Raw genomic sequence first — 25,579 nt, 5'->3', positions numbered from 1 at the left:
CGAGCCCTTGTCGGAAACGCCATCCACCCGCCAGCGCTCCCGGGTTACTTCCGTGACTTTGCCAAAGGAAGCCAGCGCAGTCTTTACGTCTTCATCATCCACACCATGAAGAAGCCAGTGAAGACGAAGCTTCACCTGCTGTTCTTTAGGGTCGATGACCAGGCAGCGACGCCCCTTGACCTGAAGCTCCTTCAGTGCAGCCAGCTTTTGGGCCATCTCGGCTGTCTTCATCGTCACAGCCCATACGTGGTTGATTTGGTACGCTCCAAGGGCGACGACGCCAGAGAGCATACCAAGAGCTTGAAGCGCGTCCCGAAAATCCTCTACGCGAAACGGGCGAACACGAGTGTCGCCGTGCAAAAAAAACTGTGTTTAACACGATGCGTCCTGTAGGTAGACGAGGCAAAATAATCTGGTAGTCCTTATCTTCCGATGTCGAAAGCCTGTTGCCGCGGCTAACAGCCGCATAAGCCGCTCCACTGGAGCTCATGATCCCGCGATCCGTTCAGCTCGGGAGCCGGAAGCAGAATGCACCACAAGCACAACGACGAGCAAGGATTAATTTGTAACACACAGATGCAGCCCCAAACCTGTTACTGCGACCGTTTAGGCGGATGTGGCCACGTCACGTGCCCTACAGTCAGTTTTTTCGCGGGTGAGGCCACTCGAGGGCCGTTAGAATATGCTACTCTACGGTGCACAGCTCAGGACACTAGGCAGTTTCGGATGTATCACTAGCGTTTTCATAATTCTTCGATATCTTTATTCTGGAGATCCTGACGGCACGTTCTGTCGGTCCCGCCACAAAAATAGTGTTAAATAAAAGCGTCGCCTTCAACACGAGCTTGAAGCAAAAACTTTTGTGCCTGCCAGGGATCGAACCTGGGACCTTCCGCGTGTTAGGCGGATGTGATAACCACTACACCACAAGCACAACGACGAACAAATAAATTTGTAACACATAGATGCAGCCCCAAACCTGTTACTGCGACCGTTTAGGCGGATGTGACCACGTCACGTGCCCTACAGTCAGTTTTTTCGCGGGTGAGGCCACTCGAGGGCCGTTAGAATATGCTACTCTGCGGTGCACAGCTCGGGACACTAGGCAGTTTCGGATGTATCACTAGCGTTTTCATAATTCTTCGATATCTTTATTCTGGAGATCCTGACGGCACGTTCTTTCGGTCACCACAAAAAAAAGTGTTAAATAAAAGCGTCGCCTTCAACACGAGCTTGAAGCAAAAAGTTTGTGCCTGCCAGGGATCGAACCTGGGACCTTCCGCGTGTTAGGCGGATGTGATAACCACTACACCACAAGCACAACGACGAGCAAGGATTAATTTGTAACACATAGATGCAGCCCCAAACCTGTTACTGCGACCGTTTAGGCGGATGTGGCCACGTCACGTGCCCTACAGTCAGTTTTTTCGCGGGTGAGGCCACTCGAGGGCCGTTAGAATATGCTACTCTGCGATGCACAGCTCAGGACACTAGGCAGTTTCGGATGTATCACTAGCGTTTTCATAATTCTTCGATATCTTTATTCTGGAGATCCTGACGGCACGTTCTTTCGGTCACCACAAAAAAAAGTGCTAAATAATAGCGTCGCCTTCAACACGAGCTTGAAGCAAAAGGTTTGTGCCTGCCAGGGATCGAACCTGGGACCTTCCGCGTGTTAGGCGGATGTGATAACCACTACACCACAAGCACAACGACGAGCAAGGATTAATTTGTAACACATAGATGCAGCCCCAAACCTGTTACTGCGACCGTTTAGGCGGATGTGACCACGTCACGTGCCCTACAGTCAGTTTTTTCGCGGGTGAGGCCACTCGCGGGCCGTTAGAATATGCTACTCTGCGGTGCACAGCTCAGGACACTAGGCAGTTTCGGATGTATCACTAGCGTTTTCATAATTCTTCGATATCTTTATTCTGGAGATCCTGACGGCACGTTCTGTCGGTCCCGCCACAAAAATAGTGTTAAATAAAAGCGTCGCCTTCAACACGAGCTTGAAGCAAAAAGTCTTGTGCCTGCCAGGGATCGAACCTGGGACCTTCCGCGTGTTGGGCGGATGTGATAACCACTACACCACAAGCACAACGACGAGCAAGGATTAATTTGTAACACATAGATGGAGCCCCAAACCTGTTACTGCGACCGTTTAGGCGGATGTGGCCACGTCACGTGCCCTACAGTCAGTTTTTTTCGCGGGTGAGGCCACTCGAGGGCCGTTAGAATATGCTACTCTGCGGTGCACAGCTCAGGACACTAGGCAGTTTCGGATGTATCACTAGCGTTTTCATAATTCTTCGATATCTTTATTCTCGAGATCCTGACGGCACGTTCTTTCGGTCGCCACAAAAAAAGTGTTAAATGAAAGCGTCGCCTTCAACACGAGGTTGAAGCAAAAAGTTTGTGCCTGCCAGGGATCGAACCTCGGACCTTCCGCGTGTTAGGCGGATGTGATAACCACTACACCACAAGCACATTTTTTTCTTTATTGCCGGAAGTTTCACCAAGCTAACAAAAAGGGCATCATTTCTTGAAATAAGGTAAGCGATACATATACACTAACACACATTCAACTTTCTGCGTATGCATATTGTGCGGTCAGTCACATTGTGGCTGGCCATGTAAAGTTTAAAATTCCTTTAATGTGGCGAGGGGTTCAATCCTCGCCAGCCAATCCGGAGGACATTCTTGTTCTTTAATTACATCAATGAACTTGGAAATAGCTTACCGGAAGAGCAGCCGCGCAGGCCGGCTGTCAGGCTCACAAAAGAAACCGGCCATTCGAGCCCTCCATAAACAGTGGAGGCCAATTAGCATAATTAAATCCAATGGCATGCCGTCCTCATTTTCTACCGTCAAAAATCTAATACCTAATGGGCTTAAAGGCAATTCTTTCTTTAGTGTTCCTTGAAGAACGTCCCAAAAGAAAACCTCTGCCCAACAATGCAAAAAAACATGGTCAATTGTTTCTAATTGTTTACATATAAGGCAGTTTGCTCCCAATGGTAAATAAAAACCCTTCTCTTGTAAAAAGGCCCGTACCGGCAAAGTTCCGGTATGGAACTTAAAGAAAAAGGATTTAGTGCTTGGCTGCACCTGCATTTTCTTAACACGCTTTAACACGTCGTTTCCCTGTCCTCCACTGTTTATGGCTCTGTACATCGGAACCGGCATAATCATGTCAACTACATCCCTGTACAATTTCTTCCGCGACACCGAAAAGAGATAATCATTAGAAAAACGTACGGACAGAAAACGGACACTGTCAACGACTTCCCTTAGGTACCATCGAAGAGCACCAGGCATACTTAAATTGCAGACCACGTACACAGGCAGATGCTTGCTCAGTCGTAACTGGCAGATTGTGCGCAGAAAGGGGTCATGCACGTCTCGAAAGAAACAAAACCGGTTTACTAGCTGCTTCACAAAAAGATGTGACAGGCCTATGCCCCCGTCCTTGACTCTCCTAAACAAGTTCGTGCGGCTGCACCTCTCCCATTCTGATGCCCAAATGAACACAGCAAAAACTCTATGGAACCTTTGCACATTTAAACGAGAGCAACAGAAAACTTGCATAACGTACCATATTTTGCTTATTAAAAACAAGTTACATACAGTAGCTCTCGCAAACATCGAGAGATGAGCACCTTTCCAATTTGTTGTTTTTTCCTTGAGTCGTTTTGCCTCTTCTAGCCAATAGTCCTCATTCCGCCGGTAATGTTCGAGCGGAACGCCCAAGTATTTAGCTGGAGCTTTAATCCATCTAATGTTGGCGAACATTTCCGGTGTTGACTGCCATTCACCATGCCAGAAACCGAGACACTTATTCCAATTTGCAAAGCTCCCTGTTGTGTTTCCGAAATGTTTAACAATGGTTGTTACCTCTGTAATGCTTTCTTTAGTTATACAGCACACCGCTACATCGTCTGCATATGCCAGGAGTTTCACTTCGGCTTCCATGAGTTTGAAGCCCTTTATGCTACTGTTTTGAATAATTGCCAAACAAAAGCTTTCTAGATAGATGGCAAACAAAAGCGGGCTGAGAGGACACCCCTGGCGCACGGAACGCTCTATCTTAATGGGGGCCCCCAGTGTCTTGTTAATAATCAGCCGTGTTGAGCAGTTCCGGTACGCCAGAGCTACCCCATCAGCGATGATTGATCCTACATTCACGTGCTCAAGAACTAATAAAATTTCATGTGGGACAAGATCAAAGGCTTTTTCTAAATCTATCTGCAGGATGGCAACGGCATATTGAAAATCGTCACAGCATTCCAAGACGCCTCTCATCGTGTGTACATTTGTCGCAATAGTGCGTCCCTTTATACCACAAGTCTGGTGTGGTCCTACAAGATCCTTAATTATTGACTGTAATCGGCTTGCAAGAACTTTCATTAAAACTTTGTAATCCGTGTTGGTCAATGAAATGGGTCTGTATGCTGTGACTAGCCTCAGCATTGCTTTTTGGTTCGTCTTAGGAATAAGGACGGTATGGGGTTCAGAGAAAGACGGTGGTAATCTGTTGGTAGCAAAAACTTCGTCAAACAACGCTTTCAACAAAGGCACCAACCCGTTCTTGAACGCTTTATAAAAGGCCGCGCCAAGACCATCCGGGCCTGGCGACTTATTAGGGCTCAGGTTATCTATAGCACTTTCTATTTCAGCATGCGTAATGGGTGCTTCTAGAAGTGACTTCGTTTCCGCTGATAGTTGAGGCATACGGAAAAGATAGTTTGCTCTGTATGCCTCGATATCGACTGGCTGGTATGCATAGAGCCGCTCGTAATGCCGGTGAAAAGCACCTGCGATGCTCTCCCGGTCATTCAGTTCTTGGCCATTCTCTTCAATCACTTCTATTTCGTTTCGCCGCGCATGCGTCTTCTCGTTCGTTTCGCCGCGCATGCGTCTTCTCGATACCTAGCTCCCGTTTCGTGGGCGTTTCACCCTCGGCCCATGATTGTGCTCTGGCTCGAACGAGCGCCCCGCGATAGCGGTTCTCCTCGAATTGTTCCAGCTGTTGTTTTATCCTAAGTAGGTCTTCTTTAAAAAGACCTGGCGCTTTGCTTTCCAGCGCAGTTAGTTTCCGCAATGTTTCCTTCAGCGCGTTCTCTCTCATTTTTTCACGGTATTTCAAGACGCTGCTTCTTTCGATTGCCTTTATTTTAAACCTTTGTTTTAGTAATTCCCAATCAACACCTATCTGCTTATTACCGTCCAGTTTAACCTCGTTTATTTCTTCTGACACAAAACGGATAAAGTGCTCGTCGCGTAGTAGCGTTGCGTTAAATTTCCACAGATCCCAGTTAAAACTATTACATCTTTTTTTTTCACCCACATTGCATTTCACTAAGCAATGGTCCGAGAAAGAGATGGGTAGTACAGTGTAAGTGTTACATGCAGGTATGATTTGAAGGGACAAGTAAATCCTGTCTAGCCGAGCATGGCTAGAGCCCTGAAAATGCGTGTACTGCACCTCGCGTTCCCCTTCTAGACATTCGGCAACGTCGGCAATATCATGCTCGTCTATCAGTTCCTTTAACAATACGGTGCTCTTGTCGTTCGGTCTCTTTTTTGTCGCTCTATCCCTCCCACTCAATACGCAATTAAAATCCCCTAGCAAAATCAGTTGTTTCGTGACATTGAGAAGCTTCTTAATCTCCGAAAAGAAAATGGTTCGGTCTTTATCCGCGTTTGGTGCATAAATACAAATGACCCGCCAGTCACGCTCGCCCAACGAAAAATCGCACCCCACAATCCTACCCGACACACATGAGAAATAATTTTGTATCACAAGGCTTTGCAATTTTTTAACAAAAATGATGCAGCCAGCAGATGTTCCCACGGCATGGCTAACAAACACAAAATACTTAGACGTGAAACGAAGCATCATGCCTCTGGTTTCCTCCTCCCCTTCAACTTTTGTTTCTTGTACTGCCAACACGTCAATGTCCTGGTCCACCAAGAGTCGATAGACCTGACTGCTTTTTCTTGGCAGCCAGTCCTCGCAAATTAAGTGTGGCGAAACTAAAAGACAGGTTGGAAGCCATCATTCACTAATATTTTTAAAGGGAAACCCGAAGCATGGTGCTTACCTTTAACGTCTAGCACAACGCTAGACGTCACCATGCTTGTCCGGTTGCCCGGTGTCGTTTTGTTGCGGCGCCGGATTGTCCCCGACACGCCTCCCTGCCCCGACGTTCGGCACTGGCTTGTAGCCGGAGCGTCTCCCCAGAGGCGCCTTTGCAGGCGGTTCATCCGTCTTGTTTACCTCATGGCTACCTTTGAGGTCTTCTTTTTCCAGCGGTCGCTTGACGGCCGCGCCAGCAACCGATGTATTGGTGGTCCCGTCAGCTGCCTCGTCCTTGCAGTCGGTCAGCGCGCCGACCACAACTTGCGGAAAATACTCCCCTTTCTCAACGTCTTTCTCTGCCGTTGCCGGTGTCCTCGAAGATTTATTCGCGAGTTTAGGGGGCCGATGTGTCTTCTCTGCAGCAGGTGCCACTGTAGTGGTGGTCTCCTGCAGTTTGGCCACGTCTCCTGTACCTCTGGCAGCTTCCTCAGCTTCAGCCACGTCCATGGCTTCCTCTGCTGTCTTGTCACCTTCAGGCTGACCTACCGCTGCGGCATAAGAGCGCTCACATTTGGCGTCAACATGCCCGAAACGTCGGCACAGAGAACATCGGGGTACTTTACAGTCGCGGCGTACGTGACCGTTTCCTTTGCAGCGCAAACACTGCATCGGCCGTCCAGGGGCGACGACGAGGGCCATCTCACCGGCGACCCGGATCTGATGGGGCAGGTCATCCACGGTGACACCACTCTTGAAGTTCAACAGCACGGTCCTCGTCGTCGAGCCTTTGTCACTGATGCCTTCAACACGCCAGCGCTCCCGACTGACCTCCAGCACCTTGCCGAAGGCTGCAAATGCCGTCTTCACATCCTCGTCGTCAACACCGTGGAGTAGCCAGTGCAGCCGCAACTTCACCGTCCGGTCCTGCGGATCGATGATGAGGCAGCGCCGCCCCTTCACCTGAAGCTCCCTGACGGCCTGCAGACGCTTTGTTGCATCAGCGCCACACATGGTGACCGCCCAGACATGGTTTATCTGGTACGCTCCCAGCGTAACGACTTCAGGCAGCAATCCGGTAGGGCGCAGGGCGTCACGAAAATCTTCAACCTTAAAAGGCCTCGCCTGAATGTCGCCGTGTAAAAACACGGTGTTCAACGCGACACGACCCGTAGGCAGCTGCGGCAAAACAATCTGATAGTCACTATCGTCGTTCTCATTGAGCCTGTTACCGCGGGACACGCCTGCCTGAGCCGCTCCATAGGAGCTCATGATTGCACGTCCGTTCGCTGTGGTGGCCGGAAGTGGAATCACACCACAAGCACAACGACGAGCAAGGATTAATTTGTAACACACAGATGCAGCCCCAAACCTGTTACTGCGACCGTTTAGGCGGATGTGGCCACGTCACGTGCCCTACAGTCAGTTTTTTCGCGGGTGAGGCCACTCGAGGGCCGTTAGAATATGCTACTCTGCGGTGCACAGCTCAGGACACTAGGCAGTTTCGGATGTATCACTAGCGTTTTCATAATTCTTCGATATCTTTATTCTCGAGATCCTGACGGCACGTTCTTTCTGCCGCCACAAAAAAAGTGTTAAATAAAAGCGTCGCCTTCAACACGAGCTTGAAGCAAAAAGTTTGTGCCTGCCAGGGATCGAACCTGGGACCTTCCGCGTGTTAGGCGGATGTGATAACCACTACACCACAAGCACAACGACGAGCAAGCATTAATTTGTAACACATAGATGCAGCCCCAAACCTGTTACTGCGAGCGTTTAGGCGGATGTGGCCACGTCACGTGCCCTACAGTCAGTTTTTTCGCGGGTGAGGCCATTCGAGGGCCGTTAGAATATGCTGCTCTGCGGTGCACAGCTCAGGACACTAGGTAGTTTCGGATGTATCACTAGCGTTTTCATAATTCTTCGATATCTTTATTCTCGAGATCCTGACGGCACGTTCTGTCGGTCGCCACAAAAAAGTTAAAGCCTCACCTTCAGCCCGTGCTCGAGGCAAAAAATCTGTGCCTGCCAGAGATCGAATCTGGGACCTTCCACGTGTTAGGCGTATGTGATAACCTCTACAACACAAGCACTTTTTTTCTTTATTGCCAGTTCTCGACGTTTTCACATACTCGTACATCTTATGAGCAACACAACCAAAAACAACAAAATAAAATATTCCACGCGTCATCTAGAAAAAGAAACATTCTGAAATAGAGCGGCCAGCACAACTTGGCTGACTTTGTCTATTAAAACTTTTTGAGGAATGCCAACGCTTCAATCCTCGGTAGCCACTCAGATACAACAACTTCTTTTTTTTACTTCAATAAAGCGTGACATGTGTTCACGGAAATGCAGGCGCGCAGGCCGTGCGTCTTGGTCACTATAGAAGCCTTCCATTCGGGCTCGTCATAGACAGTAGAGGCCTGTGAGCATGATGAGGTCAAAAGGGAGCCCGTCCTCATTATCTAACGGCAGAAACCTGATGCCGTGCGGATCCAACGGGAAATCTTTCTTTATGGTTCTTTTTAGGATATTCCAAAAGAACACCCCCTCCCAACAATGCAGGAACACATGGTCTACTGTTTCTGGTTTTTTGCAAATCAGACAGTTGGAACCCCACGGCATGTAAAAACCGCGTTCTTCCAGAAACGTTCTCACTGTCAGAGTGCCCGTGTGAAGCTTGAAGAAAAAATGATTTCACTCCTGGCTGCACGTCCATTCTTTTTACGCGTTTTAAAACATTGTTACCTTGACCTCTACTCAGTGGCGTAGCTAGGTCCTCTGGCACCCGGGGCCTATAGGTGTTCTGTCACCCCCCCCCCCCCCCGGGTGTAGTCGAGGAACGCGAGGATATCAACAAGTTCTGGGTTTCTTCAGACGTATATGATACCCCCCTCCCCCCCACTGGCCTCTTGCACCCGGGGCCCACGGCCCCCCCCCCCCCCCCCCTGTTGCTACGCCACTGCCTCTACTGTATATAGTTCTGTACATCGGCACTGGAAAAATAACATCAGACAGGTCACTGTACAATTTCTTTCTTTTTACACTGAACAGATAGTCATTCGAAAACCGTACTGACAAAAAAACTGACACTCGCTACTATCTCTTTGAAAAAACCGAATACAGTACCAGGCATTATTTGACTGCTGATAACAAACTCTGGTAACGCATAGCAAAGCCTCACTTGACACTCCGCTCTTAAGGACGGGTCGTTGACGTCACGAAAAAAAAAATCTATTTACAAGCTGTCGCACGAGAAGGTCTGCCAGACCCAGGCCCCCATCTTTCACTCGCCGAAAAAGATTCGTGCGGCTGCAGCGTTCCCAGCTGGACGCCCAAATAAAGACAGCAAAAATTCGATGCAACTTCTGCACATACACTCGCAAACAATACAACACTTGCATAATATACCATAATTTACTAACAAAAAATAAATTGCACACTATCGCTCTGGCGAAAATTGAGAGATGTGCACCTTTCCACCTCTACGCCTTTTCTCGTGTTTCTTTCACGTTTTCTAGCCATATATCATCAGTTTTTTTTATAATTTTCAAGTGGAACGCCGAGGTACTTTACTGGTGTTTCAACCCATTTCACGTTAGCAAATCTGTTGGGGGCTGACGGCCACTCGCCATGCCAGAACCCCAGGCACTTTCGCCAATTCACAAAGCTCCCCGTCACTTCCCCAAACCTTCTTACTGCCGCAACGGTCTCCAGGAGACTCTCTTTTTCCGTACGGCACACAGCTATATCATCAGCGTACGCCAAGAGCTTTACCTCCGACGCCTGTAATCGGAATCCATGAACCCGGTCATTTTCAATAATGCTAGACATAACGTTTCAATATAAATACCAAATAAGAGCGGACTTGCTGGACACCCTGACGCACACTCCGCTGGACCTCAACGGGGCCCCCCCATCTGTTGTTGACTATAAGGCGCGTTTTGCAGTTTCGATACGCTATGGATATACCGTCCGTGATGACTGAGCCTAAATTAACATGTTCAAGTATGGCAAACAAAATGACATGAGGTACACAATCAAATGCCTTTTCTAGGTCAAGCTGAAGGATTGCGACAGCCGACCGATAGGCATCACAACACTCAAGCATACACCTCACAGAATGAATATTAGTAAAAATAGAGCGATCCTTAATACCACAGGTTTGATGGGATCCTACAATCTGCGTTATAACTGTCTGAAGTCTGCCAGCCAATGTTTTCATAAATATTTTATAATCACAGTTAGTTAATGAAATTGGTCTGTATGAGGTCACAAGTCTTAGCTTATCCTTTTGTTCTGTTTTTGGAATGAGCACAGTGTGTGCTTGGGAGAATGGCAGGGGCAACGTTACCAAGTGAAATGCCTCATCAAAGACATCTTTCAACTCAGAGGAAAGGTCATGTTTGAATGCTTTGTAAAATGCCGCGCTCAGACCATCCGGCCCGGGAGACTTGCCAGGGTTAAGATCATCTATCGCCTTTTCTATTTCTGCTATTGATATCGGTGCTTCGAGAGCTCCTTTTCGTTCGTCTGACAGCCGCGGCATGCGTTTCAAGAATGTTGTTTTAAAACCTTCCACATCTACTGATTTATGGGCAAACAGCCTTTCGTAGAAACGAAAGATCGCTTGGCCTATGCCCTCTGTATCTGTTATCTCAACACCGTTTTCTTCTATCACATCGATGTGCTTGCGGTGAGCATGGGCCTTTTCGATTCCCAGCGCTCGCTTTGTGGGCGTCTCCCCGGCAGCCCAAGCCTCGGCTCTAGCCCGCACGAGCGCTCCCCGATAGCGTTCTTCGTCTATTACTTCGAGTTTCTGTTTTATGCTACGGATGTCGTCTTTAAATTTGTCCGGCTCTCGACACTCAAGCTTAACGAGCCTTTCCAGCATCGTTCTTAAATTTCTTTGACTTTTTCCTCATACTTAAGGCAGCTAGATCGCTCTATGGCTTTCATTTTGACATGTTGCTTTAATAAGTCCCATTGTACGCCAACAATGAGCATCCGTTCTGCTTTCATTTCGTTTATCGCCTCTTTCACAGCTTGAATAAAGCATTCGTCGCTCAGAAGCTTTACGTTTATTTTCCATAAATCCCATGAAAATGTGTTTTGTTTTCCCTTGCTTCCCATCAGACATTTAACTATACAGTGGTCCGAGAATGATACGGGTTCTACATGATACTGGGTGCACAAAGGTAATATCTCTATCGACGCATAAATACGGTCAAGGCGAGCGTGACTCAGTCTTTGAAAATGCGCAAACTGCACTTCTCTCGCTCCTTCAAGGCATTCTGCTACATCATCTACATCATGTTCTGCAATTAACCGTGAGAATAGCTGGCTACTTCTATCTTTATACCCGTGCTCGTTGCCTCGGTCCTGAGTGTTCAAAACGCAGTTAAAATCTCCTAACATAAGAATGTGTTTGTCTTTACTCAGATACTGCTCAGTGCTAAGAAAAAATCTGTGCCTCTCATCTGTACCGTTCGGCGCGTAAACACATATTACTCTCCAGTTAACCTCACTATAATGAAAATCAACAACAATCAATCTGCCACTTTGGCATGAATGAGCATTCTCTACAACAAGGCCCGTTAACTTTTTCAAAAATAGTATTCATCCCGCTGACTTGCCCACCGCGGGACTCACTGCCACGTAATAACGAGACGAAGCGAAGCATCAAGCTTCGGGTCTGCTCCTCCCCTTCAACTTCTGTTTCTTCCACGGCCAACATGTCGAGGTCGTGGTCCGCCAACAATCTGTACACTTGGTTCTGCTTTTTCTTTGCGGCCAGGCCTCGAACATTTAAAGTGGCCAAGCTAAACGACAGATTGTGTGCCATGTTTTTTTAAATCGAGGTGATAGGACCCGAAGCATGACGCTTACCTCGCACGTCTAGCGTACCACTAGACGCCTTCGGATCCGCCCGGTTGCCCAGTGTCTTGGTGCTGCCTCGGCAGCTCGGGAGTGGCCTTCCTCTCCGTTTCGACATTTGGCCGTGGTTTAAGGCTGGGGCGTCTCCCCGTGGGCACCTGCTGGTCGGCAGTTCCTACCACTACACCACAAGCACAGTTACTTTACATATACTGAAAGAGACACACACTGATTGCTCTCTCAGGCAGTGACCTACTTTGTGACCGGTTGCAGCTTCTCGAATTGAGTACTTTGACACCGACTGCGACATGCAGCGGAGCGTTGAGGCTGAGGTCTGCAGTTAGATAGGACAATATTTGAGCAGTATTGCATTTCAAAAGCTGCTGACGAATGTGTAAGCGCCCCATCACTGGTACTCACTGATAAAGAAGTATTGTACCTTGAGAAGAACCTTGTGAATGCTTTGTAAGAGCTTGTTGAGGGCGCCTATCGGGTTCGTTGCGCATTTGGTTGTCTCCCACGTGGTACATTTGTTTGTGCGCCTGTCTGCGCATTTATTTGAGTATACGGTGGCTTCTTGGTATCTTTTTCTGAATAAAACTTGTTAGTTGAAGTCTAGGGCTCGGTCCTGTCCCATTTTTTCCCCGTTACTCTTGTTCGCGCTGGTAACTATGTCACAGCAACTGCATCAACACCAACTAGCCCAACTTTCTGCGTTAATTACGTGAATGAGGCCACGTCACGTGTCGTACAGTCGGTTTTCTCGCAGTTGAGACCACTCGAGGGCCGTAACAATGCGCTACTCTGCGCTGCAAAGCTCAGGACACCAGGCAGCTTCGGATGTATCGCTAGCGTTTTCATAATTCTTCGATATATTTATTCTCGAGATCCTGACGGTATTATGGTGTATCCAGACGACGGACGGACTGAGCAGTGACCTCGCCGGAAAAATAAAGATGGTGGCACCGCCCAAAGCGACTGCCGTCCGCCTCGAACCTGTCAAGTCGTTGTCGTCCACTGTGTGGCCCGTAACTTTCAAACTGAGGCTTGTAATTTGTTTAAATTTGTGTCCAGAAGCTTAGACAGCAATGTATTCGTGATGAGTGGGCACCGTTTCCGAAAGCGATACTCAGAATCTCGGCATGTAGGCTTAGAGTGGCTGTATTGGCTGAACATGACCTCGAAGATGTTGCGGCGGCCTGGGCGGATCTCAGTGGCCGTAAGTTAAAGTGATTGATTGTTTCTATTCACTCTAGATGGCGCCATTGGTGTAACAAAGACTTTGTCATACGTGTTTTTCATTCTGAATGAAAATGGAGATCGAAAGGAAACGACGGTTGGCCGCAATGGCTGTTGTTTTGTCCGAATTGGATGATGACGAGTACTTGTTTCACCGAAAGAGGTCTTGTTACGCTCTCGTGTCCGCGTAATCGGTGAGAGTCATGTCCCACAACGCGGGGAACTGCTCCACGAGATGTAAGAACAAAGTTGCCTCGTCGCTCAGGTTCATTTCAGTCGTTCTTGTGCGAGTCGCGCGCGCGCGAACAGACACGAATGGTGTCAGCAGCGATTTCTAGAACACCATAGCAGTGATGAAGCTGTTTCAGAAAGATTCCAAAGCCACGCTTGTTGCCAGACTGTAGAACATGCTAGGCTAAATCCGCAGCATTCGACCCCCAAAATCCGGATGCGAAAAATAACTCGGCATTTTCCGTCCGTGGGGGTCGCGGACGACGCGCGGACGGCACAAATCCGTGACGCATAGTCACGTGATGCGCCGTCCGTCGCGAAAAAGACGGATTTCGTCCGTCGTGTGGATCCACCATAGCAGGGTCGTGCGCGTCCGACGTCTTTTCTTTTGACAGAAAAGGCAAAAGCTGTCCCATGTAGGGCTGTATAGGCAGGCGAAATAAAATAAAATAAATCGACGAACAGGGTTCTAACAATTTGGAACTTTCGCGGTGCCTTTGATAACGATCGTGAAACACAAATTTAGAAACGAACATTATATAGCGCGGCGTTTTGAAGCTCCTGCGGCAGCTCAGTAGCTCGCGATAAGTTTTCGCGTCCGGATCTCGTTGGGCGCGCTCATGCTGGCCAGTTCCAGTGGTCTCGTGCTTGACGCAGGCTATATGCGTTCGCAGGGCTGGAACGACGTGAGCTACCACGGCTGCCCGCAGATCCGCACGCCAAACATCGACGCCCTTGCCTGGAACGGGATCCGGCTGCGCCGCTACTATACGCAGCCGCTCTGCACGCCGTCCAGGGCAGCGCTGCTCACGGGCCGCTACCCCCTTCACATTGGTATGTGGTCAGGGGCAGCCCCCCCCCCCCCTCCCCGTGACGTGCGCATGTGCATGGCAGCGCGAACTATGCGCGAACTTTCACGCACACATGTACGGCAACACCAGATGGACATTTGATGCATTTCCAGCGCTTAAAAGAAATAGGCGGGGGGGGGGAATAAGAGAGGAGGAAAGGCGCAAGGACAGGTGGGACGCTGGTCTTCAACTAAATGCGGTACATGAAAAGGTGCAGGTATATACATACATTTACTGATCATGCACCAACAGATGTGGTGATGCCACACGCAATGTACCTAGATAAAGCGCGCAACGCGATTGAGAAACGTTTCGGTAAAGCTGCGGTTTTGTTTGACAAGAGTGAAAGAAAAAGCGCTTCGTTTATGTGACGAGATGAACCTCACCACTCTGCGTATAACGCTGAAGAACAAACACTAAGGTAGGCGCTTTGAGTCTCTTTTTTTTCTGTCAGAACGCGCAAGGAAGATGTTCCACTGCGGGCAATAGTCACAGAAAGAGAGTCCTGGCAAGGCGCCCTTTCTAGGTTCCTCCTGAATCGGTATTTTTAGGGGGTTTTACGTTCCAAAACCACGACATGATTATGAGGTACGCCGTAGTAGGGGACTCCAGAAATTTGGAACATCTGGGGTTCTTTAACGTGCACCTCAATCAAAGTACATGGGTGTTTTCGCATTTCGCCTCCATCGAAATGCGGCCGCCGCGGTCTGGATTCGATACCGCGACCTCGTTCGTAGCAGCCCAACACCATAGCCACAAGGCAACTACGGCGGGCCTGAATCGGCTGCATGTTTTTCGCGTGTAAAATCCTTTCTTGGTGCACAACTCTAATTATGTAATTGATTTCTTTGCGCGCAATGACATTACAGAGCCCCTATCTGTCTTTTCAATTAATGTGGTTGACTTGTTTTATTCTGCTCCGAAACCTGATTTGCTCAGAGCTGTGAGAACCTTTATCGAAAAATCTGACCCCATATCTTTTATGAACTCTACTAGGTTATCTATTGACAGCTACCTTGAAATGATTAATTTTTATCTATCTTCTATTTTTATCGCTTTTAACGAGGAACCTTTTCTTCAAAATGAACGATGTCTGTATTGGTTCCTGTGTTGCGCCGTTTCTGTTATCTATATTTAGCTCAACGCGGCAAGCGCATAAAATCCCTGTGTGATCAATGAAAAGTGCTAAGAATTTTTAGATATTTCAACGACTACCTGGTTGTTTCTAAATTCGGGGCTCCTGAGGTGCTATAGAAAGCCTCCTCGAGGAGATCAACTGCCGAGGATCAAAAGCAAAAGGCGTCCGGACTCGGCCGGATAAGACCGGTTGTTGTGCCTTATGTGCGCCATGCACCTGTCGCACCGCTTAAAAAGCACGGCCGCCAAATCTGCTGTCCCTGCGCTGCTTTCAGCGCTAGAAAAGCTGGCTCGCGTGTGCCGAGCAGTGAACGACCAAGGGCACAAAGGTCCTGTCTGCACGAAGAAGCATGCTATCACTTTCGTTGCGTGTAGTACCGGGGTCGTTTACTACATCCCCCTGTCATGTGTCAAATGCTGCATCCACCAGACCGGTCGTTGCGTTAACGACAAATTGGGAGAATACCGTGTGCAAGTCCGGGCGCTATAGCGGGATCCGGTCACTTAGCGTACCATTGTAAAAGATGCCACTGCGCACCAATATTTAACAGCACACGTGTTCTAGGCAGGTACAAGGATGAAACGTGCCGTCTGATTCGTGAACCTTTTGCATTCAAAAAGAAAATGATGAATGCATCAGCACAGCTTTTAGCGCTCTGTCATCGAATCCCGGCCACGGCGGCCACATTTCGATGGGGGCGAAATGCGAAAGCACCCGTGTACTTAGATTTAGGTGCACGTTAAAGAACCCAAGGTGGTCGAAATTTCCGGAGTCCTCCACTACGGTGTGCCTCATAATCAGAAAGTGGTTTTGGCACGTAAAACCCCATAATTTAATAATAAATAAATAAGCGCTCTGTCAATGATACGACACGATTACCTGTATCAAAACCTGTCTGCCATGCACCTTTCGGACGAGAACCGGCGTATTCAGCATGGTATGGCCGATGGCAAGCCATGCATCTTTGAAAAGGGGCTTCAAGCATCCGCTACAATTCATGTTCCGCCGTCTGTTGGCGCATGATCAGTGAATGTGTACGGCATGTACCTGCACCTTTTCATGTACTACATTTAGTTGAAGACCAGCGTCCTACCTGTCCTTGCGTCTTTCCTCTTCTCTTATTTTTGAAGGCGAAAGCCTTAAGAGGAAGCTTTAGTTCGGGCCCAACTCCGACGCGGCCTATTGAAATACATGTAAAACGCAAAAATGTTTTTCCGAGGTAACCCCTTGACCGATTTTAATGAAATTTATTGCATTTGAGAGAGAACGTTAAATTCTAGTGACTTTTCGAAGCAGAATTTATATTTAGGACATGAATTTTGTTGCAAGAATTTTCAAATATGCGAAAGTTCGAAAAAAATAGAAGCACGAAGTTAACAAACGCATAGCTCCGCACCAAGAACTGATATCGTGGTTCTGTGAACGGCATCCATTAGATTATTGAAATCGGACAAAGTCGATGTCATTTTACATATTACGTGGATTTGTTACGTTGTTTACAAGGGTTCTGCAAAAGCTGTATTTCCGTATTACAAAATTTCTTTAGATTCACGTCTAACATATCAATTTTGTCCGCTTTAGATGTTCTATTAGATGAAATTCACAGAATTGCAGTATAATTTTTCGTTGCTGAGTTACAAAGTTTTCTGTAAACTTGATAGTTTCGTTTTTTCAAGATTTTCGATTTTTGCCAATTTTTAATTAGAACTGTACGACCTAAATCAAAAATTCGAAAACAGCACTCACTAGATTTTAAGTTTTTCTTTTAAATGCAACAAACCTCATCAAATTTGGTGTAGTGGTTGCCCAGAAAAAGGAATTTTCCTTTTACATGTACTTAGATAGGAGCACCCGAGCCAAAGCTTCCTCTTAAGTGCCTCATGGGTTGAAAAATCCGCAGTCCGGCGTTATCGAAAAATTGACCGTCCGGCGTTGTGGCACCAAAGTTCAGTGGTACCAAAATTGATGGTGCCACCTGCAGCCGTTGGTGGGAGTCGAAACGACGTCCTTTGGTATTAAGGCAAAGTTCATTAAGTCACTCGAACCCACGACCATTGGTGGGAGCCGAAGCCACGACCTTTGGATTTAATTAAGGCAAAGTTAACGAAGGCGCTCGAACCCACGATCATTGGTGGCAGTCGAGCCCACAACATTTGGTGCTAATTATGGCGAAGTTGATTAAGGCACAGTTAATTAAGACACGGTTAATTAATGGACCCTAACCCACGACTTTTCATGGGAGAAAACAAGTAATAGGAAGTAACAACGGATTCGAATGAGAATGTCAAGTAATTGAATTAATGTCTCGTGAGCGCGCACGCTTTCGCCCTCATCCTCTTTAGCGTGTGCTCAAGTCACTGTCGACTTATTCCTATTTCTTTTAAGCGCTGGAAATGCATGAAATGTCGATTTTCCGACTGGCCCAGTTGTCCGCTTTAAGAAGCAGATGGAAGAGCGTGGACGCGAACATCTTGTGAGTTCGTGACCTTCGAGGTTGGAGTGTTGTTTGGGGTATACATGACTGATTGAATGATTTCCTATAGTATTGACACTATGGCCTCAGCATGAGAGGGGGGTAAAGAAAGAGAGGAACAAAGAGAAGCATGCACTTCCCACTCGGCTGTCTACGCCAGCGGAACACGCGAATTCCCACAAGGACAGTGACTAGCGTCTCTCTGGCATTCATGTCGTTCCTGGGTGCTGTTCACTCTCTAGGTGAGGTGGTTCGGGGATGCAAATGTTCGGTGCTTTTGCTCGGCGGACCATTGCAATACGAGAGGAGATGCCGAATGGTTGGGCCAGCAGTGCATGCATTGCACACAACCTGTAACCTTGTTGAAGAAGTTTTGTCTTCTGCCGCTTGTGTATCAGACGTATATAATTACGGTTATCCTGTTCTCCGTCTATGGTTCACCACTCTGTCAGTGCGGCTCCAGCGCGGACCTTGCGTATTAACAAATGCGTATCTGTGGGTATCGACTGAAGGTATCTCGTGCGCGAGACAGCGCTAAAAGCGTATGTCATCGAGTTCAAGGGGACAGAAAGCTTTTTTTTTAGCTAATAACTAAAGTGCTTAGTACTAGCGAAAGGGTGCGTATATTTTAGTAGTGTAATGTTATTATAATTACAGGATACTCAGGATATCTTGGCGCCTTTAAGCGGTACCAACTACTGCTTTCCCATAGAACAGATACATACTAAAAATGAGAACAAGCCGGTGCTGAACAACAGAGAGGTAACAACAACGAAAAAGTCGGACTTGAAGTCGGGTAAGATAAATAAGGACATGTCACAATATACGTAGTCCGCAAAAAAACCGACTAGAACCTAAAGCCAGCTGAAATAAATTTCGATATTGCCTAGATTGAGCTTTGAAATTTGATAATTAATACCTCATATTAAGTGCAATTTTCATGGTCTTTATAAAATGGAGGTACATTAAATTGTTACTGCCTCCTAATTGATAATAAACAAGTACCCCCAAAGGTATAATAAAAAAGGATATTGACTCTTTTTTTATTAGTCTTTCAAAACTCATTTTATTAGCGGCAAATTATGTCCACCTCGTCTAGGAAGTGTTCTGCAAAAAGACCAAGTTCACTATGCTCATAGCCCTTTTTAAAATTTGTATAGTCTAAATATACGTGTTAACCAAAGTCGACGTGAAAGGAGACAAGGTCGACGTACATGGTATATGTATTCATATGTACTAAAATTGGGGCATTAAGCATGAAGCCATGTTGCTTAATTGCATGATATTTTTGCATTATTTATTTTCGTTACATTGTCAGCTATCAGTTTTACTTCAAAGCTGCAACGAGTCGTTTGATGTCATTATGATCTCTGAAACCTGGTGCACCAGTGAAATAGACGTTACTCGGTTAGACAGTTACCAAACGTTCTTTCTAAACCGTGCTTCTGACCGCGGTGGTGGTGCGTGTGTTTTGTTTAAGAAGGCATGGCAGCCTGAATTACTACCCATGTTCCCTACATCTACATATGATTATGAAATTTTGTCCACTCGTGTCGATAATGTGATTTTTGTAGTGTGTTATCGTCCACCTCAGGGTTGGGTTTCCAATGTTTTTCGTTTTCTTAAATTACTGTTCTCCTATGCTAATAACTGTTTAAAGCTGCTGTTTGGTGGTGATGTAAACAATAATTTATTAGTGTCAGATACTCATGCTAAAAATCTTGGCATTTTACTGAAAGTAAACTGACTCTCCAATGCTATTAATTTACCAACGCGCATTACATCTTCCTGCTCGTCATTACTAGATGTGTTCGTGACGAATTTTGAAACTGACAGTCTTAAAGCTGGTACAATTTTTCTTATATCATTTACCACTTACCCATATTCCTCTGTATTAAACACACAAGGAAAAAGCCTAATGATTTAAGGGTGTGTTTTGGTATTATTAACACCAAAAATCTCCTTAAATTTATGAGCACGTTGGAAGATGTTGATTGTGCTTGTACGCTTCCCGAAACTGACCCGAACAAAGCGTATGACATTTTTTAGGCATCATTAAAAGTATCTGTAAAGAAAGTTTTCCTATAAAAACAGCAAAGCGCAATCACCGTACCCGCAAACCGTAGATCACACCTGACCTGATGAATAAAATTAATCAGAAGCATAAACTTTATTAGAAATTTATCAAAACAAAAGAAATCAGTGTACTGAAGGCTTTAAAAATCTGCCGTAATCACCTGAATAAAGAACTTGATCGAGCAAAAAGGCGCACTTTGCTCACAAGTTTGGTTCTACTAGAGGTAGGATGAAGATAACGTAGAAAAATATTAAGCAGTCTCTTTTCTCTCACCAATACTCATAATTAAATTAGTGTTATCAGGCAAAATGAGGTTGTGATATCAGGACAACAATTAGTAAACATATTCAACCAGCATTTAGTTGACGTTTCAAGCCCGCCATGCGTGCATAACTCCCTTAGTAATATTCGTTTAAACAGTGAAACCATATTTATCGACCCCGTTGGAGAACATGAACTACTACAGGTGTTCCAGGCGCTTAACAATACTGCAAGTGCAGACATTGACGGAATGCAATTAGAACCTATTAAGTTTGCCCTTGATATCCTGCTTCCATACCACACGCATATCTTTAATTTGTGCGTTGCTGATGCCATCTTTCCGTCTAAAATGCTGATTGCACGCGTCTCTGTCATATATAAAAAAGGTCACAAAATGACCTAGGCAATTATTCACAGGACTAACTCACAACTAATTCACAGACGCTTTGCAAAGTTCTAGAAGGAACAACATATTATAAGTGATTCGCACTATGGATTTCGTAGGCATCGTTCTACATAACAGGCGTTATTGGATCAAAAAGAGTACATAATAAAACACCTTGATCAAAATAAAATAGTTCTCGGCATCTTCGTAGATTTTACAAAAGCGTTTGATTTGTTGAATCAAGCATTACTAATCCGAAAACTTGATCTTTATGGCTGCCGAGGTAACGCATGATCTCTTGTACGGTCCCACCTAAGTAATCACAGCCAAGCTGCGACTTCACCCCCGCATAATTACTCCTGCATTTTACCCCTGCATTACCCGATGTTTACACCTGCAAAGTATATAATATATGCTGACGAGACGAGAATGCTTTTTTCTCCAGGAATTGAAGTAAATGCTTTAGTATATACTGTGAATTCTGCCCTCTCAAATTTATACGAATGGACACAAAAAGAGTGGTTTATAGATTAATGTCGTGAAAACAAAATCAATCACCTTTAGAGCAAAACATAAGAAATTCACACTAACAAAAGACATTTGCTTCAATAGTGTTCATTTAAATGTAGTACCTACATTTAAAAAAAAAAACACTGGGTGTTCAATTAAAAAATGACCTGAAATGACCATATCTACTTTATTGCCAGCAAACTGCCGCAAAATTTTTGGTTTACTTTGTCGATGTCGTCAACTACTGCCACCAAGAGCAATGCTGGTAGTGTATCATTCGCTCTTTAATTCTCGCCTCAATTATAGTAATTTAGTGTGGGAGAAAACGTCAGAAGAAAACATCAAAAAGTTGCTTATATTGCAGAAAAGCTTTCTGAGAATAATAAAATGTTCCTAGGGCATTCCACACGCAAGAACTTTTTCTTAAATATAGAATACATACGATGGCTAAACTGTAAAACTTTCGTTTACGCCACGCTTTGAAGCGCGAGATTACTAATAATACATTTTTTTTTCATGAACTGTCTAACACTGAACAAAGCTACAAAGTACACAGCACTAGAAATGTCGATCAGTGGCATATTAGAATATACAGAACAACATATGACTACCAAGCACTTGAATATATACTACCACGTCTTCTAAATGCCCTTTGTTACAACAATATTGCCCTTGAGACCACCTCGTCCAAGAAGCTGTGAGAATATTTTTTACTGACGGACTGACTGACATACCATTGTATCTATAAAGCAAATTACTGCATTGTTCTCTTCGTTGCTTTATGTATGTCATTTATTCTTTCATGCGGGAAGTACCTGTCGCGATCATATGTGCTATTGTATCACACATATGTACTGTAATTTGAAAGTGTTCCTCACTATTTTTTGCGGCCAAAGTTCGCGACCGGGTGTCCATGGCCAAGTGAAGCTGTACACGAGGCAGCTTTTACTATGGGCCCTCGGCCACCATGTATATTGTGGTGGTGAAATAAACTTTTTTTATTATTAGACATTACGTTTTTTTTTTCGGGCCCTCTATTTTTTTTTTTACTCGCATCGAAATTTTTCGTTCGCTTTCTTACGCGCATGTACGTCGACGTTATTGCGTGAACTTTATTGACACGCCTTTATTATTTTTTTTACCAAGAGTCGAGGTGTGCCAATCCCGGTGATAGCATAGTCTATGGTACAATCTGGTTAATTTTTCGACTATATTGACGCTAATTATGCCAGTGTCTTTAATTTTATCATCTCTGCGAGTAATTTTTTCTTGTTGTCGCGTTGAGACCTGCATTTCGGTACCTTTTGCGACTCGCTAGGACACTCTGGAGGCGCGAAAGGGCGGTTGTTTGGCGAAAAGTTCAGATACACAGATACCACTACACCAAACCCATGTGAAGTCGCCAAAGAAGAGCTTGTCTTAAAAAAGAAAAGACACCCTGCATGTTTCGTATCAAAACCAACTTTCTCAATGGAGTTCAAAAGAAAGGGCCTACAAGTACCTTCTTAAGGTACCCCAGCACATAGGCTGATACTGAGTATAGTTTTGGTATGCATGACTGTGGGTAAAGATGATAAATGAATAAATGTATCCCGGGTTTGCAACTTTCTTGCAGGATTACAGCATTCAGTCATCTACAACGAGGAACCGAGAGGGCTTCCACTTTCGGCTACACTGTTGCCCCAGTGGTTGACAGACCTCGGATATGCCACTCATCACCTGGGAAAGGTATTAACTGAAACAAACTATAGCGTCACAGAAGTGTCGAGCTTGAAACTTCGAGATATTTCTGCATTTATTTTTGTTCGCACATGGCTACGATGGCCATTTCTTGAAATTGATCGCTTTTCTTTCTGCTTGGCGTGAGTTAATTAATAATTTCCCAAAAGCATCCTACCTTACTGTTGTCCTGCGGGACAAAACTAAGTAGAAGATCCGCTGTGTGCCGTAGCACATCTTGGAGGCGGATATCTCGAGACTGTTTAGAACCGTCAGGATTTATGCTAGATGAATACGACTTAATGCATTACCACCTAACTTAAATTCTGCAATTGCAACAGTACCCTAAAATTGATAACTAAGAGTATAATTAGTGAACATATTTAGAAAGCTTAATACTGCAATTTTCATTTGTCATTATTTTTTAAATTAATTTATACTGTCAGCCCCACTAGTGCTATTACCGGGGTGGAAAGAAAAAAAACCCCTAAAATCTAAGGTACTCCCATTACGCAAACAGCAAGCAATTTACGGCAACAACAGCAATTGCACGGTACAAATAATGGCTGCCTTACCAGATCACCCGGAAAGGCGGAACTGCGCTATCTACTAAAGGCGATCCTAAAGGACCCCTCACTATGCAGACCCCGTCGGAAATTTCGGTTTTATACTGGGAGTTGTAAATTAAGGATAATGCAGGGAGCGTTATGCCACAAGAGCTTTCTAAAAAAAAAGGTACATTAGTAGTCAAGATAGAAGCAAATGAGGTGTCAAAAGCAATGATGTGAGGAAGCGATCGCCCTCTGTGCACCAGAGACTCTCTCGCATTTCCTCGACCTTAATCGTCTCTCATATCGAAGCTGAGGGCCCACACTATTAAACAAATGTACACCCTTTAGGTCGTGTATCTTGCCACGCAACAATAATCGTCATCTGTCTTACTTGCGTTTCCTTTCTTGAAAACGCTGCGCTCTCTACTTTCCTGTCTAGAATGATCTGTAATGCTGATAACGCGCATGCCGTTCGTGACTTGGCAGTAACGGGCTAGCAGCATTAAAAAAAGGAAATGCGGACAAGACATATGACGATTATCGTTGTATGGCAAGATACGAACCAAGGGTGTAATTTTGTCTAAGAGTGTACTTCCTTCCCGACACACGCGAACCCTGCCTCCTTTATTTTGTCTCATTTTTTGGTGCGCGGCGCATTTCCATAACCACTCGCTCACAGGCCAAGTGGCTCCTTCAAGTAAAAAAAGTCAAATTTGCCCGGCAGGCGAAGGATTGGTTGCGATAGCAAATTTTTAGACAGCTATACGAACTAAGATTAATCGTTTTATCAGCTGTATAAGCAGCTGTAAGAATTCTCTTACTAAATAAATTAACAAGCACGTTGTCACGCGCGACCTCACTCAATGACCGCAGACACTCGCTGTGGGAACGCTGGCGCGATGAAGAGCGGCAGCAGCGGCGAGCGAATTCCCCTTCTTGCTGCCTCTCGCTTCAACACGAACTGTAGGTGCGCGAGAACACAGCGCACACGAAGCCATCAGCTATCTCAGGTCGGCTAGCCTTCGAACCCAGCGCAGGTTGCCTCCAAGATAGGAAATGCGCGGCCGCTTTCAGCCGCCGCAGCTGGAGCAGAAGAGGAGATATCTCCCGGCTCCTCCCTTTGAGCGCGTGAGAAGACGGTGCGCACTCTCCCGCCTTCCTCCCTTCCTCCCTTGCGAACGCGAGAAGACATAGCCGCATCAAGCTACCATCCTTTTGCCTTGCCTTTGCAAGCTTCCGCTTGCACTTACAGCATATGGCGCGCGGCCGCGACGTTATCGCACTTGGACTTTACAGAACGTCACGGTGACGCCGACGGCGGAAAGTCACCTCAAGTGTTCATACAATTGCTATCGCAATGAAAGAGCGTGCGAGCTTTTGCTTGAATCTTCAGCTGTTTTCTCGGCGTACATCGCTATAATGTTTGCAACCCCGATCTACACCGCGTGATTTACGCTTCACGCTTGTCGTTTAACAGTGCTCAAACTTGGTGAGGGGCTTTTAAAGTAAAATAAAAAAAATTGTCTGAAAATATAATAAAAAGGAAGAGACGGGCGATATATATATATATATATATATATATATATATATATATATATATATATATATATATATACTCGCTCGTTATATATGCGACCCTGGATATGATCAACATACCATTTATTTCAGTGGCACATCGGTTTCTTCAAAAAGGAGTACACTCCCACAATGCGAGGGTTCGCACGGCATGTGGGCTTCTGGGGCGCCTACATCGACTACTACAAGCACGAGAAGACCTATCTCGGGGTGAGATTCTTTGCGGGCCGTTCCATGGACGCTTACATTTCGGACATTTATATCGACAGGGTGTCCCAGCTAACTTTAGCCAGAGTCTAAAAATATGCGAATGCTGAGAACTGTGTTCTCAGTCCAGTCTCAGTCTGTCCAGTGTCCGACAGACAACATTACCATGGTTCTGTCTAGCTATAGGTGGCATTCGCATATTTCTAATCTTCGACTGAAGTCACGTGGGACACCCTGTATAGAGGTCCTAACCGCCTTGGTTGCTTAGTAAGAATTATGTAAATTGCTTTGCATGGGGTCGCAGGATTGAATCCCGGCCACGGCGGCCGCATTTCGATGGGGGCGAAATGTGAAAACACCCGTGTACTTAAATTTGGTTGCACGTTAAAGAACCCCAGGT

The 25,579-nt window shown here is 45.8% G+C and overlaps 1 protein-coding gene and 6 non-coding genes across 7 annotated transcripts in view; 1 reads left to right on the top strand and 6 right to left on the bottom strand.

Moving 5' to 3' along the window:
* LOC140219011 (arylsulfatase B-like) overlaps positions 1-25,579 on the top strand; it is an 85,342-nt gene that overhangs the window by 41,305 nt on the left and 18,458 nt on the right. Inside the window, exons 2-4 of the mRNA XM_072288851.1 lie at positions 14,107-14,266; positions 22,743-22,855; positions 25,066-25,182. Coding sequence (XP_072144952.1) covers positions 14,107-14,266; positions 22,743-22,855; positions 25,066-25,182 — 390 coding nt within the window. The remainder of the gene's footprint in view (positions 1-14,106; positions 14,267-22,742; positions 22,856-25,065; positions 25,183-25,579) is intronic.
* TRNAV-AAC (transfer RNA valine (anticodon AAC)) lies at positions 862-934 on the bottom strand. The gene has a single exon. It is a non-coding gene; the product is annotated as a tRNA-Val (tRNA).
* TRNAV-AAC (transfer RNA valine (anticodon AAC)) lies at positions 1,249-1,321 on the bottom strand. Its single transcript has one exon. It is a non-coding gene; the product is annotated as a tRNA-Val (tRNA).
* TRNAV-AAC (transfer RNA valine (anticodon AAC)) lies at positions 1,638-1,710 on the bottom strand. Its single transcript has one exon. It is a non-coding gene; the product is annotated as a tRNA-Val (tRNA).
* TRNAV-AAC (transfer RNA valine (anticodon AAC)) lies at positions 2,029-2,101 on the bottom strand. Its single transcript has one exon. It is a non-coding gene; the product is annotated as a tRNA-Val (tRNA).
* On the bottom strand, positions 2,418-2,490 carry TRNAV-AAC (transfer RNA valine (anticodon AAC)). The gene has a single exon. It is a non-coding gene; the product is annotated as a tRNA-Val (tRNA).
* TRNAV-AAC (transfer RNA valine (anticodon AAC)) lies at positions 7,723-7,795 on the bottom strand. Its single transcript has one exon. It is a non-coding gene; the product is annotated as a tRNA-Val (tRNA).

The sequence above is a fragment of the Dermacentor andersoni genome, chromosome 1 (assembly GCF_023375885.2).
Source record: "Dermacentor andersoni chromosome 1, qqDerAnde1_hic_scaffold, whole genome shotgun sequence".
Taxonomy (NCBI): domain Eukaryota; kingdom Metazoa; phylum Arthropoda; class Arachnida; order Ixodida; family Ixodidae; genus Dermacentor; species Dermacentor andersoni.
This window is presented reverse-complemented; position numbering and strand designations above follow the sequence as displayed.